The sequence below is a fragment of the Chelonia mydas genome, chromosome 2 (assembly GCF_015237465.2).
Source record: "Chelonia mydas isolate rCheMyd1 chromosome 2, rCheMyd1.pri.v2, whole genome shotgun sequence".
Lineage (NCBI taxonomy): Eukaryota > Metazoa > Chordata > Testudines > Cheloniidae > Chelonia > Chelonia mydas.
The window spans coordinates 214,391,365-214,406,187 of record NC_057850.1 but is presented as its reverse complement, the minus strand read 5'-3'; the positions used below and the strand labels follow the sequence as shown (position 1 = coordinate 214,406,187).

The 14,823-nt window shown below is 40.8% G+C and overlaps 1 protein-coding gene across 6 annotated transcripts in view; it reads left to right on the top strand.

The window, feature by feature from the left end:
* The window catches only part of DYNC1I1 (dynein cytoplasmic 1 intermediate chain 1), a 256,182-nt gene that overhangs the window by 147,294 nt on the left and 94,065 nt on the right, over window positions 1–14,823 (top strand). For all 6 annotated transcript variants that reach the window (XM_037890634.2, XM_037890632.2, XM_037890637.2 and 3 more), the window contains 2 exons: window positions 2,914–3,013; window positions 7,258–7,383. In XM_037890634.2, the coding sequence (XP_037746562.1) occupies window positions 2,914–3,013; window positions 7,258–7,383 (226 nt within the window). The remainder of the gene's footprint in view (window positions 1–2,913; window positions 3,014–7,257; window positions 7,384–14,823) is intronic.

Genomic DNA, 14,823 nt, shown 5'->3' with positions numbered 1-14,823 from the left:
TGAAGTATTTGGATCCATGTAGCTGATAGGTGCTATGTAAATGCAAGATCACAATCATTAAATATCTTTAAATTAAAGCAAGAGTTTCTTTGTCTAAAGTTCAAGAAGAATCATGAAGACAACTTTGAACAGCCCAATCCGTTGAATTCACCCTTCTCCTCACAGAGCCAAACCTAAGTGGGGTTAGGGGTGATGGAATCTACTTCTCAACTAGAAAAGGAGTACTTGTGGCACCTTAGAGACTAACCAATTTATTTGAGCATAAGCTTCTGTGAGCTACAGCTCACTTCATCGGATGCATACTGTGGAAAGTGTAGAAGATCTTTTTATACACACAAAGCATGAAAAAATACCTCCCCCCACCCCACTCTCCTGCTGGTAATAGCTTATCTAAAGTGATCACTCTCCTTACAATGTGTATGATAATCAAGTTGGGCCATTTCCAGCACAAATCCAGGGTTTAACAAGAACGTCGGGGGGGGGGGGGGGGGGGTAGGAAAAAACAAGGGGAAATAGGTTACCTTGCATAATGACTGTCATTAAATTGTTTGCTTAAAACTTATACTTTGTGTGTGTGTGTGTGTGTGTGTGTGTATATATGTGTATATATATATATATATAAAAATATAATATAGTCTTTTGTCTGGTGAAAAAAATTTCCCTGGAACCTAACCCCCCCATTTACATTAATTCTTATGGGGAAATTGGATTCGCTTAACATCGTTTCACTTAAAGTTGCATTTTTCAGGAACATAACTCCAATGTTAAGTGAGGAGTTACTGTATTAGTGCTCCTTACCAGGCTACCATAGAGCTTCCATGACATTAGGGTTGCCAACCCTCCCGGACTGGCCAGGAGTCTACCGGAATTGGTCTCAGTCTCCCAGTGACTATTAAAAGCAATCCAGGAGTTTTTAATAGGCCAAAAGTCTGGTTGGTGGTGCAGCAGGACTAAGGCAGGCTCCCTGCCTATTCTGGCTCCACGTGGCTCCCGGAAGTGGCCGGCATGTCTGGCTCCTAGGCACAGGGGTGGCCAAGGGGTCTCTGTGGGCTGCCCCTCATGCCCCGCCCAGAGCGCCAACTCCGCAGCTCCCACTGGCTGGGAACTGCAGCCAATGGGAGCTGTGGGGGCAGTTCCTGCAGGCAGGGGCAATACGCTGAGCCACGTGGTCCCACCTGAGCCTAGGAGCCAGACATGCTGGTCGCTTCTGGGAGCCATCCGAGGTAAGCATTGCCCAGAGCCTGCACCTCTCACCCCCTTCTGCACCCCAACCCCCTGCCTCAGCCCTGAGCCCCCTTCTGCACCCCAACCCCCTGCCCCAGTCTCAGCCCAGAGCCCCCTCCCACACTCCGAACCCCTCTGCTCCACCTCCCAGCCCAGAGCCCACACCCCCACCCAACCCCTTGCCCCACCCCCGTGAAAGTGAGTGAGGGTGGGGGAGAGCGCGCGATGGAGGGAGGGGGGATGGAGTGAGAAGGCGTGGGGCCTTGGAGAAGGGGCGGGGCAGGGGCATGGCCTTGGGGGAAGGGCAGGGCAGGTGGTGTATGAGTTAGCAATGGCAACCCTACATAACATCGAAGACCTTACTTAGACCCTTGCAGTGAGTGAATCCACAATGAACACAAGAAGGTAACCTGTAATAGGGGAATACATATATAGGACCAGACAGTCATTATAACTTGAGTGGTGATACCTTATGTCGATTTGGAGCTGGGGCATATTATGGCTTTATAAGAACTATATGCATTTCATAGGCACTGTTTATTTTTATTTGAACTGTGGCAGTACCTAGAAGCTCCAGCCATGGACTAGGATCCCATTGTGCTAGGTGCTGTACAAACCCTGAACAAAAGATGGTCCCTGCCCCAAATAGCTTACAATCTAAGTATAAGACAAGAAACAACAGCTGGATATAGACAGACCAGATGGAGGAGCACCAGGAAACAATGAGATCATACTAGTCAGCGTGATAGGCAGTAGTTACAGTTCACCACTTGCCTAACAGTTGTCAAGTTTTTGGTAAGTATCACGGCACACGAGAGTTTTAAGAAGGGTTTGGAAGGAGGATAAGGAATTAGCTTTTTGGATGTTTACAGGGAGCTCCTGCCATGCATGAGAGACAGCATGGGAGAAAGGGATCATTGTTTGAAAATATAACAAGGGTGATGAAGGCTAGAATCATTGGACGACTGGAGGTGGGAAGTGACATCTTATTAGTACGAGAGAGATGATCAGTGGGGTAGGGATAGGCTGAGAATGGTCTTGAAAATTAAGACAAATAGCTCATGTTTGATGGATGGAGAAAGGGGAGCCAGTGGAGGGATGCAAGGGAAGGGGTGACAATCAAAGCAATGAACTAGCAAAATGGTCTTTGATGCAGAATTTTGAATGGAAATGATTGGGACAAGATAGCAGAGAAGAGGAAGTTGCAGTAGTCAAGACGGGAAATGATGAGACTTTTAGCTGCGTGGGTGGATAGGAAAGGTTGTATCTTAGTGGTGTTACACAAAAAAAATTGGCAAGGTTTAGACAAAGCCTGAATGTGAGGATCAAGATTGAGGACAGAATTGAAGATGATGCCCAGGTTGTAGGCCTGAGTGACAACAAGGTTTTTTGTACACAGTGATTGAGGAAGGTGAATGGGTGAGGGTTTGGGGGGGAAATTAGCAATTCTGCTTTGTGTCAAATATGTACACAAATTTATTTCAAATGCAAAAGTGTGACTCTTCTATTACTCCCAGGTAAGATGGCCAATAAGACTAAATAGCCAGGGACAGGATTATTAAGTGAAGATGACAAGGCTGGGAAAGAGGGAATCGGAAAAGGGGGCAGTCAGAAATCCTTACATTTGTGGTCATGGCAAGTAAGCCCTGGTACCTTAAAGCATACCTTTTGTTGTTTGAATCCACACAGAGATGTTCAAGCTGGAGCCAACCTTTCCTTTAATCGTCAGTTCTATGATGAGCATTGGTCAAAGCATCGTGTTGTCACCTGTATGGATTGGTCTCTTCAGGTAAGAATTGAAGTTGTGAGCCACATGTAAAGCTTTGATTCTGTTTTATCTGATAAGATTTTGTTTCATTGACATTAGGCATTAGTTAACAATTGGCTCTTAAAGAGTGAGTGAGTGTGTGTGTGTGTGTGTAGGGGGAGACTAGTGAGTATATGAATCTGTTTTTTGGTTGTATTTGATGTTAAAAATCATGACTTAATATTTAAACTATGTATTAATAACCCTACCCAAATGGTAAAACCTCCAGCTTTCCACTCTCCTATCAACTTCTACCCTACAGTTACACATTTTCTGTACAAAAGTTTGTGGCACATTGAAAGTTTATAATTTGGCAACCAAGTAAAGTAAACACAATTGCAGGCAGGAATAACTAGCACAAAGAATTTAATATTTTGACTGTTTTATTTTTCATATTTAGTGCCTTAAAAAATGATATTCAATGTACCTGACTCTGCCACAGAGATTTTCAGCAGAGCTCTATGAAAACGGAAGGGTCTTACTGAAGACTTTAGACTCCAGCTTGCCACAGAGTACACCAGGTTTTCAGTACTGGGGCTTCCTTCCTACAGGTCTCTGAGATATACAGGAGCAGTGACTAGTTGAAAGGGGAGGAGCAGATGAGGAGGACATGAAGTATCCATGCTCCTGAGCACCTTAGGATCTCAGTGTGTAAAAGTTTATGTGCTTAAAGTTGAAGTAGATGAGCAGTGTACGTGGACGGGATGAGGCAGCGGAATAGGCACCCAGTGATTCTGACTAGCAGTAATTTTCTCTCAATCCTCCTGTACACCTCCTAAGATGCACAGTAGGACTGTCTTTTGTCCCTCCATACCAGGTGACGGGTCTTTGTGTGTAAAATGCTAGTTGACAAGGTGAGGGGAAGCAGTGAACTGGCAGGCAGTTAGAATGAAAGAGGTTGGAAGTCAGGGAGAGAGAGTCCTGCATTAGATCAGGGGGCCCACATAATTTAGTTTTAATATGTCACATAGGCCATAGTGCCTTGGTTACATCATACATGATCCAAAATACTTTAGGAACAATGGGATACAATCTCATTTGCATGTGAACAGATTTTTTTCATCTATATAACTGACTCCCCATGAATCAAATTAAGAATTTATTTCTGTACTTTTCTACCTAAGAATATAAATTTTACAAGAGGTATGTACTGGCATGTGGGTGGCCTTTAAGAACATATGGATTTACACAGAAATCAAATATAAGCCTGAGGAAATGCTTATCGTGGTTGTTCACTTGTTCAGGAGCTGGAAATTACATGGAATTCTTATCTGATGTTTTCCTAACAGGCAGCTTTTACTGTAGTCCCAGGACAGCAAGATAAAGCCGAGTTAGAAAACTGCCAGATGTAATTTTTCAGGCCCTCAGGCACACAAGCATGTTCTATTTCCCGCCTCTTTGTTCTGGGGTGGCCCCGCCCTGCCTTTCCCTCCCAGTAGCTCCTGAGTCCTTATTTCTTTGGCATGTGCAGGCTGAGCTATTCTCAGTGCCACTCCACATTTCATTGGGGGTGGGGCACTCTGGCTTTTCTATTTCCTTTGTCATGTACATGTAATGCAGAAGGAACGTGGGCAAGCTTGACGTGTCTCACCAAGCAGAGGTTTATGGTACGCTCACACTCCCACCCCGACATTGTGCAAAGCCTAGTGTACCAAACGGTATTTGACCTATCAGATGAACGCAGAATACATTACTCAATTGTCTGTGATTTGCTGTTCCTGCAAAATACGCTGAAGGCAAGTTAACTGGAAAAAATATAAAAAGAACATTGATGCCTTGATTAAACACATTATCTTGTTCCCTAGTCACTTGTGACATATGGGTCAGGACACGTGGGATCCCTCATACAATTGAAGTTAATCCAGTAGTCCTCTCATTCTTTTGCAGAAAGAAGGGTAAAAGTCTTAGGTCCTTACTCAGCTTTTATTCAGGCAAATGCCCAAATAGGTTCAACTTTCATGTAAAAAGGGAGGGAAATCACATTGCTTGGTTTAGAACAAGGTTATATCGGATAATCTAAAGCCAAAAACAAGTGAAAAGCTACAGAGTTCAGACACACAGTGCCTGATCCTTCTTGATTCTCATGTGATCACCCCAAAAGCAGGCCAAGGGTGGGACAATTTACAAAACTGTCCTTAATGTAGACAGGACCTAAGTGTGGTGTTTTTGTCCCTGGGCTTGCTCCCTTCAGATAAAAGCATTGTCCTATCGCTAAGTGTGGTGTTTGCCTGTGGGATTTACCCTTGCCTTCCCAAAAGGGGGATTGGTATGTACTCATTGACTGGGGACTTGAGAGTCAGGATTTTCTTCATCAACCCCTGAGAGGTGCCCAACTGACAATTTTCATAGTGCTTCACCCCCTCTCTCAATAGCAATCACCCCTTCAAGTCAAAACTCCTCATAATGGTGGTTGTCCAATTCAATATGATGCCAATGATTGAATATCTAAAGTTGGGACTAAATTTACAAGTTGATGCCCTCACTATGACTGCAGAATGCTTGCAAACTGATGACTTACAAGACTGCAGTTGTTTGTGCTCAGACAGACTACCATAAAGTCACTTAGAAACCTCCAGTTGTGTTCTATAGGAGAATGAACTAGCCCCAAATAGGCAACTGTGCCTGTAAACAGATACTTAGGTACACAGTTAAGCCATCTTTACCTCTCTCCCAATCCTAGGAGGGATTGGCTGGTTTCTGGTGTAAAGCAGATCAGTCTCAAGGATGCTGTATTAAAGAGCTGTTTCTCCCAGCTCTGCATTTCCCCTGTACAATGGTAAATGGCTTGGAACTAAGAGATCTCACCACCCTTCCTATGTAATGCTGCAGATACCAGAAGAAGAACTTGAGCTGAATCACTCTTGGTTGAAATTGGAGAGGCTTGATGACAGGTCATTCTCCATCAGAGCCCCATTGGTTTGCCCCATTGGTTTTCCAGAACCCACATCTTCTAACCTGGACATACTACAAAGCTCATCTTTTTATCTGGGGCATTTGGATTGAGGGATAGAGTTTTCTGAAGTATATGTATGTGAGTAAGTTGGGGACAAGAACAGTAAATGACTTGTGTTTTATGGGTAGATTATTATTAATATTAGTTATTTTGATCTTGATATTTGATACCTGGGTTTTTAAAGATCGTAAAAATGCCCAAGCCAATTTCGATGGTCACTTATTAGATTAAATTATGAAATACATAAACAAGTATTTGCATAAAGTATTTGCATAATGATGTACTCATTCACCCATATGCCAGTTTTATATATATATGTGTATATATATATATATATATATATATATATATATATAAAAATCTACTTTATTACAAAAGAATATATATACTATATATATATATTTGCTTATTTTTCAGCAAGATTAGGTTAGATTCTTTTGTAATAAAGTAGATTTCTTGTTTTTTCTCATTCCTGATGTAACTGAACTGAAGTAAATGGACTTACAGCAGAAACGTGTTTGGCTCACTGTACTTAAATTAGTTTTGCTTATGATATTTGAAAACAATATATTTGTAATCAATATAGTCTGAAAGTCTAATTCATCATACATGTTTTCTTTGAGACTGAGTGTACTAGAAAATATGGACCCGGTTCTTCACTGTAATGAGTGCCCTCAAATGCTGTTTGATGGCATTCTTCACTTCAAAAGAGAACCTCAGCATCTTGCAGAATTGGACCCAGTATGAAGATAGTTTCATTTGTTGTTTGAATCTTCTATACTAGATGCCTTATTCTTAGTCTGAAATAAGAAGGAAAAAGCAACTCTCTACCATGCTGAAGACTGTGGACTTCAGAATAAAAGCTGATCTATTGGTCAGAAAGGAACTGTTTTAAGCATTCAGGTTAAATTGTCAGATTTCACTGCAGTAGAATTTTAGTATAGGGACCTGTTTCATAACAAAGTTTGAATATCTGAAGTCTTTAAGTTATACTTTTTAGAGAACTACCTACAGTAAATAATAATATCCTGGTGATATCTGAGAGGATGCTGATATGAAGCCAACAGAGAAATCTTTAAGGACTTTACTAATAAAATATAAAACCAAAATGTAGTTAAACAGTATGTTTGGAGTGGTGTGTATTATTATTAAAACCAGATACTTGATACCACATGTAGTGTGAGAAATGATTGCTTCTGTCTCATATGATTTCACATAGTTTCTTCATCCCCAAAACAGAATCTAATCCTACTGCATGTTCTCTCATGTCTAGTACCCTGAATTGATGGTTGCTTCTTATAACAATAATGAAGATGCTCCACATGAGCCAGATGGGGTGGCCTTAGTTTGGAACATGAAGTTTAAGAAAACCACACCAGAATATGTTTTCCATTGTCAGGTAAGATTCAATAAGCCATTCTTTTCATACTTGGCAAAATAGAGTTTGCTATGCAACCCATCTGCCTATTGCTTGGATGAAGAGGCCGAGGTTAAAAATAGACAATTTTGGAAAAAGTACAAGCAGCAGTCTAATGTTTTGAGAAAGCATCAATCCTTTGAAACAATAATGCAGCCCTGTCAGGGATTGAGTGTCATTCTCTATTTAAAACAACCCCAAAAGAATTAGTTTATAAAGACTTTGCACTTATGAAGTAACTGTGGTGTACCACTTCCTCATCCAGGCAGCAACATATGCTTTCCCACCCACGTTAACTTCCTTGGATCCTCTCTGTCCCAAGCTGCCTACTCTCACTCCTCTGATGTTCAATGTGATTTTTTCAACTTTAAAATGCATAAATATACACCACATTTCTGAACATTCATTTTGCTGATATCTTGGTAAAAATGACTTAAGCAATATGAGGATTCTTCAACAAATCAAGCTACCATTTAATTTCACTCAATGCTATTGCATAACTAAGCCTCTTCAGAAGTCTATAGATAATTTAAAAATAGTCTGACACTTCATTTCCTTGTGCATGTTTACACTTCTTTCCCCATTGTTTTTCTATTTGACATGACATAGCCTGAAATCATCTGAGTTTTCTGCTCATATGCTCTATTTCCATCAGATTGCCCAAATAATGGAGCATGGCTTGGGCCAAGACTCCAGTCCCTTTATTAATACCCTTCCATTGTAATTATGTTTGGAATCCCGGCATGCAAAAAGCATGTGGAAAAGTTTCAGTTTGTAAAACTTTACAATTGGGGATTAGTAAACTGCAGATTATGCTGTGGTAAAAATTGCTTCTTTTGGAAGAATATGTATTACATGGCTAGCTATGTAAACTGAGTTTCATTTTACATCTTTTTAAACTAAATTTATGTTTGGACTTTCGTACATTATCAGATGTAACATAGTGGGAGGGAGTTGCTGGAATTGGAGTAACTGCTTCAACCTGATTAAGTACCCTTTAATTCACGTGTTTTTCTAATTTACTATCCCAAAAGCAACTCCACAAGAAGCCTGGGCCTGCACAGTAAATATGCCATACATATTTTTATCTTTGAAATAAGAACATTTTTTTTCTTGGTATCCTATTTGGCAGTCTGATATGTCCCTTCAACACATCTGAGAGCATGGAATCCTACTTATGCTCAGATCATTTTAAGATGTTCATGCAGCTTCACGTTCCAAACAAAATATTAAAGTGAAGAAAATACCCATTGCATATTCAAAAGGAATATGGTTTTATTCAAGTTAATGGCCAGATTCTGACCAGTCCAGTATGGAAAGGGGAAGACCTTCCTGTGAGGGAAAGACCAGCTACAGAGAGAATAATATACCCCATGAATTAAAAATCTGCCAGGACATGCACTTTATTTAAAGCTAAACCAGCTCATGGAAATGAACAAGTATGGGGCCAGATTCATCCCTCCATGGGAAACCATCCCCTCAAGGCACAAAGATGTCTTCAAGATTTGACTAATTGAGTTTCTTTCTACTTCTCCTATAGCAGGGAGGGGTAGATCTCCTCACTTTCTGCCATGATATGATACAAGCATTGGGTCTGGACCCCTGAAAATCTGTCTTTTGGGATAGTCATGTAGCACTGTGCCTTCATGCAGCAACTTGGGTTAACCTCTCCTCCAGTGACAATAAGCTCAGATTCTGTGTCTATGGGAACTATTGTGTTGCTGTGCCAAGATATCCACAGCATTTTGATGCTGCTGTTCCCCAGTGCCATTTTAAGTTGGAGCCAAATTTGAACCATGGTTGCTGGGAAAATATCACATAGAATTTCTCCTGTCCCGGATTGGCTGAGCATACCCCATGTGATTTAGAGGAGCAGCAGAAAGCATTTCACTTGGTCTCTTGAATACACGCTGTTTTAGCTGAGCTAACAGATTCAGATGGAAAATACGAAAAAAAATGTATGCTACTCAGAGTCTGGAAGTCAGTTCTCAAGATCATCATGTTGTTATTCTATTAGTTAGTGGAAACTAACTGTGTTATTATTTAGCCTCATATCATATACATTTCAGTTTTGCAAGGGAAACATTCCCTGACTCAGAGTCCTGATTTAGCCAGTTCACTATGTCTTGTACCAGCTATGCCCAGTTTTCCTTCAGATCCAGCTGACACTGTGACTGTTCAGCAGTTATAGGTGAACGTACATTCTTTATTACAGCTATATTGCCCAGGCATGACAAAAGCTCTACCTTGGTCAGTTGTCCCCCACAACACCTCCCTATCCTTTGTCCCTGTATTTCCACATATCTGAGGTCTTGGAAAAACATCCATTGACCATGGGTAACCAAAATGTCCTATGCAGGCAAGACACCTGATCTGCTCACAGCTGTCCTCCCACAGTGATCACATATTATCTTCCACATAGACTCTGTAGACAACACCCTCCATCATCTACTCCACAGTGATCTTTAAACTCAACCTATACAAATATGTCTATAGTGACTAGAAATACCACCATCTCGATTTAGTTCACCCTGTAGCCATCCAGATATGTAACAACCATTTATGAGTAAGCTGTAACACAAGGACCTATGGGCCTCAGGCCTGCATGACAATTAGCTTAGACTAGCTAAGGCCGTGATAGGAAAGTTGTATTTAACCAATAGATTGACCTTAAATCACAAGATAAGGGTTACAGTAAATGAGAATGGTACATGATAGGAAAAGGCAGAGTGAGGAACTGCAGAAGTACACATTTGGAATTTTAGGAAAGCTTAGAAGTTTGTTGAGTTTAACCAAAACTTACATGTACTAACTGCAGGTGTACCATGGCAACTAATTGATATAAATGCTAATGAGAATAATGTAAATGATTAATTGACCTAGTGAGGATAGGGACTCTAACATTGTTATGTCAAAATACATACAAGGAAAGAAAGTTGAAACCATCATTAAATATTATAAGATATTGGGGTGGGGGGGGAAGGCAGCGTAACTGTCTATGAAAGGTAAGACCTAGCCTGTGGGCAGTGGGATACGTTGGAATGACCATATGCAGATTGCTTCACCTATTCTGGGTTTCCCCAAAAGAGATGATGTGAGTGTGCAAGTGTTTGGACATTTTGTATTGGCTCTATCTCCTTTCCTGTATTATAGTGGTTGTGATCCTGTTGGTTTGACGAACAAATTTTATAACATTGCTCATGAGAGAGCACACAACGGACTGTTTCTCATGTGCTCCTCAAGGTCCTCATTCAGTTGACAACCTCACTACTGTAGCTAATTCGGAAGCAGAACCCTTTCAACTATTGCTTAGTAGATAAAAGCAAATACCCGCTTATCAATCAGGCTACAACACTCTCAGTATGCCTCTGAGATATAGCAGATGCTGGCCAGATATGAACCCTTTTTCTTCGTGCACTCCACATAAATCAGCCACATGTGCCAGAGTACAACATTAACAGACACAGGCTGAAGCCTTTCTTTTTCTGCATGGAGGAGAAATAGGAGCTTGTACTTGAGCAGAATATATTGCATATTGAATTGTATTCAATTACATGAAAAGTTTCTAAAATTGTTGTAGTACCTATGAATTTCCCGTATGTCTATTACCAGTAGGTACATGCTGTGTGGTGATGTTTGTGGAACCTTCACTTTTTTATGTTCTGATCTGTCTTTCAAATGTTTAGTGTTTTCAACCTACAACATACTGTATATAACATAAATCTACATTAACAAGGTATTTTTGAGGCAGATGAAGTGAGAGGGAGAGATGGGCTTTTTGTTTTTTGAATTACCCCGTTCCTTCCCATTTAAATGCCTTTTTTCTATCCCCTAAACCCAGAATTATATTTTGCTCACTAGTCCAAGTTCTGGTTCTAGTGAACCCACCTGATCATCCACAAAATCATACTTTGCTTTTTGAATTGCAGCTTTGTAATGAGATTCAGAGATGAGACAGAGATTCATGTTACAGATGTGAGTGTCTTCAAACTACACAGCCATGCAAACTAGTTCTGAGAAAAAAAATTAATATAGTTATGAACCCACTTCAAACCAAGCTTTAGGAAATACCCCCAGAGATGGTGTTCTAGCATCAGCAGCAGTAGGCTTGTAGAACCTCTCTAGGCCATTAATCAGATAAGTGAACTTCATCTGGACAGAATCTTAAATGATTTCAGCTTTAGAGTAAATTCTGTGAATGTTTGAAATTCAATGTCAGGAGCCATAACCTTACTTCTATATCTTTTCCAGTATATATTAAAGATGGTTATAAGTAAAATTCATTACAATGGGGTTTAAAGCTTTTTAGTGTTTGTTGTTTATTGTAATCTTTTGCAAGACCACTGGAATTGCCATAGCTGATCACATCCATGGTCTGCCTTGTTCAGTATTCTTTCTGAAAGTGGTCAGTACTAAGTGCTTCAGTGGAAGGTGTATAATTGCCACAAGGTCAGTTATGCAAGAATCTGTCAATAGAGGAGTTTTTTCCTAACACCAGGCAGCTAGGCTAAGGTTTTTAAGAGTGATTAGGCATTGCTGCATTCAGTATTGCAACGCCTAGCTGATTTATGATCCAAAGTATCGTCAAAAGGGATTTGGACACTTGTGGAGCCAAAATCCCTGTGACATTTTATACAATTTAGGCTCCTAAATGCCTAAATCATTTTTGAAAATGAGATTTAGGCTTCCAAATCAGTTAGGCATTGCAATGCCGAGTGCAGCAACACCTAAATATCTTCAAAAATCTGAACCTTAGTTGTTAGTTATGTCCTGAAGCATGGGGGCTGATCTCCCCATAACAGACCTGAAGAGCTCTGTGGAGCTTGAAGGCTTGTCTCTTTCACCAACAGAAGTTGGTCCAATAAAGATATTACCTCACCCACCTTGTCTCTCTTATTTTAGCTATTGTAACTGGTGATTATATTCTTGCTCTTCTTATAAACATCTAATTCTTTTTAAAATCCTACTAAGTACTTTGGCCATAGGTGCTGGAACTGTGGGTGCTGGGGGTGCTGCTGCACCCCCTAATTTGAAGTAGTTACTATCATATACAGGATTTAGTTTGGTTCAATGGCTCTCAGCACCCTCACTATGCAAATTGTTCCAGCGCCCTTGACTTTGGCTTATTAATGTAGTGTGGGTGGCAGTACGTTTCACAGGTCAATTATATGCTGTGTAAAAGTTTGATCATTTTTAAATATGTTGCTTTTTAATTTCTTTGACTATTCCGTTGTTATGTTTTAGAAGGGGAAAGACTAAATAACAACATCCAGCTCACCTTCTCTCTACTATTGATTATTTTATATACTTCCATCACTTTATCTCCTCTTCTCCTTTCTTCAGAACAGAAACAAGACAGTCCTAGTATTTTTAAACTCTTCTGATGTGGAAATCTTTCTTTGCTTCATCATATTTTTTTTTTTACCCTTCTCTGGGCTTTTTCTCTTTCTGGATATACCAATGACATGCTGCTGCCAATATTTTAACAAGGGAGTGCCACAAATTGTTTCCTCCATTAGCTCATCATAAATCCTAGCACCACAAGGGTGCATGTGGTGGTAGAAGTAGAGAGACAGGGAAGAATGAGGGACATGAGTTTGTTCATTTGTTTTCCTATGTAAGCTAAAACGTTTTATCGGAAACCTAACCAAAGAGGAAGGCAACACTCCTTCCAAGGAAACATTTGTTAAATGCTTTTCACATGAGTGTTCTTTGGTAATCACAAATATACTCAAAAAGAAAAGGAGTACTTGTGGCACCTTAGAGACTAACAAATTTATTTGAGCATAAGCTTTCGTGAGTTACAGCTCACTTCATCGGATGCATTCAATGGAAAATACAGTAGGGGGATTTTATATACACGGAGAACATGAAACAATGGCTATTACTATACACACTGTAACGAGAGTGAGGTAAGGTGAGGTGAGGTAAGGTGAGCTATTACCAGCAGGAGAGGGGAGGGAAAAAAAGGAAAAAAAAACCCCTTTTGTAGTGATAATCAAGGTGGGCCATTTCTAGCAGTTGACAAGAACGTGTGAGGAATAGTGTGTGTGTGTGTGTGTGTGTGTGTGTGTGTGGGGAATAAACATGGGGAAATAGTTTTACTTTGTGTAATGACACATCCACTCCCAGTCTTTATTCAAGCCTAATTTAATGGTGTCTAGTTTGCAAATTAATTCCAATTCAGCAGTCTCTCGTTGGAGTCTGTTTTTGAAGTTTTTTTGTTGTAATATTGCCACTTTTAGGTCTGTAATCAAGTGACCAGAGAGATTGAAGTGTTCTCCGACTGGTTTTTGAATGTTATAATTCTTGACATCTGATTTGTGTCCATTTATTCTTTTATGTAGAGTCTGTCCGGTTTGGCCAATGTACATGGCAGAGGAGCATTGCTGGCACATATCACATTGGTGGATGTGCAGGTGAATGAGCCTCTGTTAGTGTGGTTGATGTGATTAGGCCCTATGATGGTGTCCCCTGAATAGATATGTGGACACAGTTGGCAACAGGCTTTGTTGCAAGGATAGGTTCCTGGGTTTGTGTTTTTGTTGTGTGGTGTGTGGTTGCTGATGAGTATTTGCTTCAGGTTGGGGGGCTGTCTGTAAGCAAGGACTGGCCTGTCTCCCAAGATCTGTGAGAGTGATGGGTCGTCCTTCGGGATAGATTGTAGATCCTTGATGATGTGTTGGAGAGATTTTAGTTGGGGGCTGAAGGTGATGGCTAGTGGCGTTCTGTTATTTTCTTTGTTGGGCCTATCCTGTAGTAGGTAACTTTTGGGTACTCTTCTGGCTCTGTCAATCTGTTTCTTCACTTCAGCAGGTGGGTATTGTAGTTGTAAGAACGCTTGATAGAGATCTTGTAGGTGTTTGTCTCTGTCTGAGGGGTTGGAGCAAATGCGGTTATATCGTAGAGCTTGGCTGTAGAAATGGATTGTGTGGTTTGGTCTTGATGAAAGCTGGAGGCATGTAGGAAAGTATAGCGGTCAGTAGGTTTCCGGTATAGGGTGGTGTTTATGTGACCATCGCTTATTAGCACCGTAGTGTCCAGGAAGTGGATCTCTTGTGTGGACTGGTCCAAGCTGATGTTGATGGTGGGATGGAAATTGTTGAAATCATGGTGGAATTCCTCAAGGGCTTCTTTTCCATGGGTCCAGATGATGAAGATTTCATCAATATAGTGCAAGTAGAGTAGGGGCATTAGGGGACGAGAGCTGAGGAGGCCCCATGGATTAGCCATCCCTTGTAGGGATGGTTTGGCAGCCTCTAGAGAGGGAGTGAATTGCAGCAAATCACAGTGACTCTCTCTTCAGTTTGGTGGCAGCATTTTAACAAGAGCTTCCCAGGATTCCCCTCTACTGCATAGCCTTTTTTGGATGGGGATGACCAGAACTGACCACAGTGGGCCTGAACATCAGCTGGTATAAAT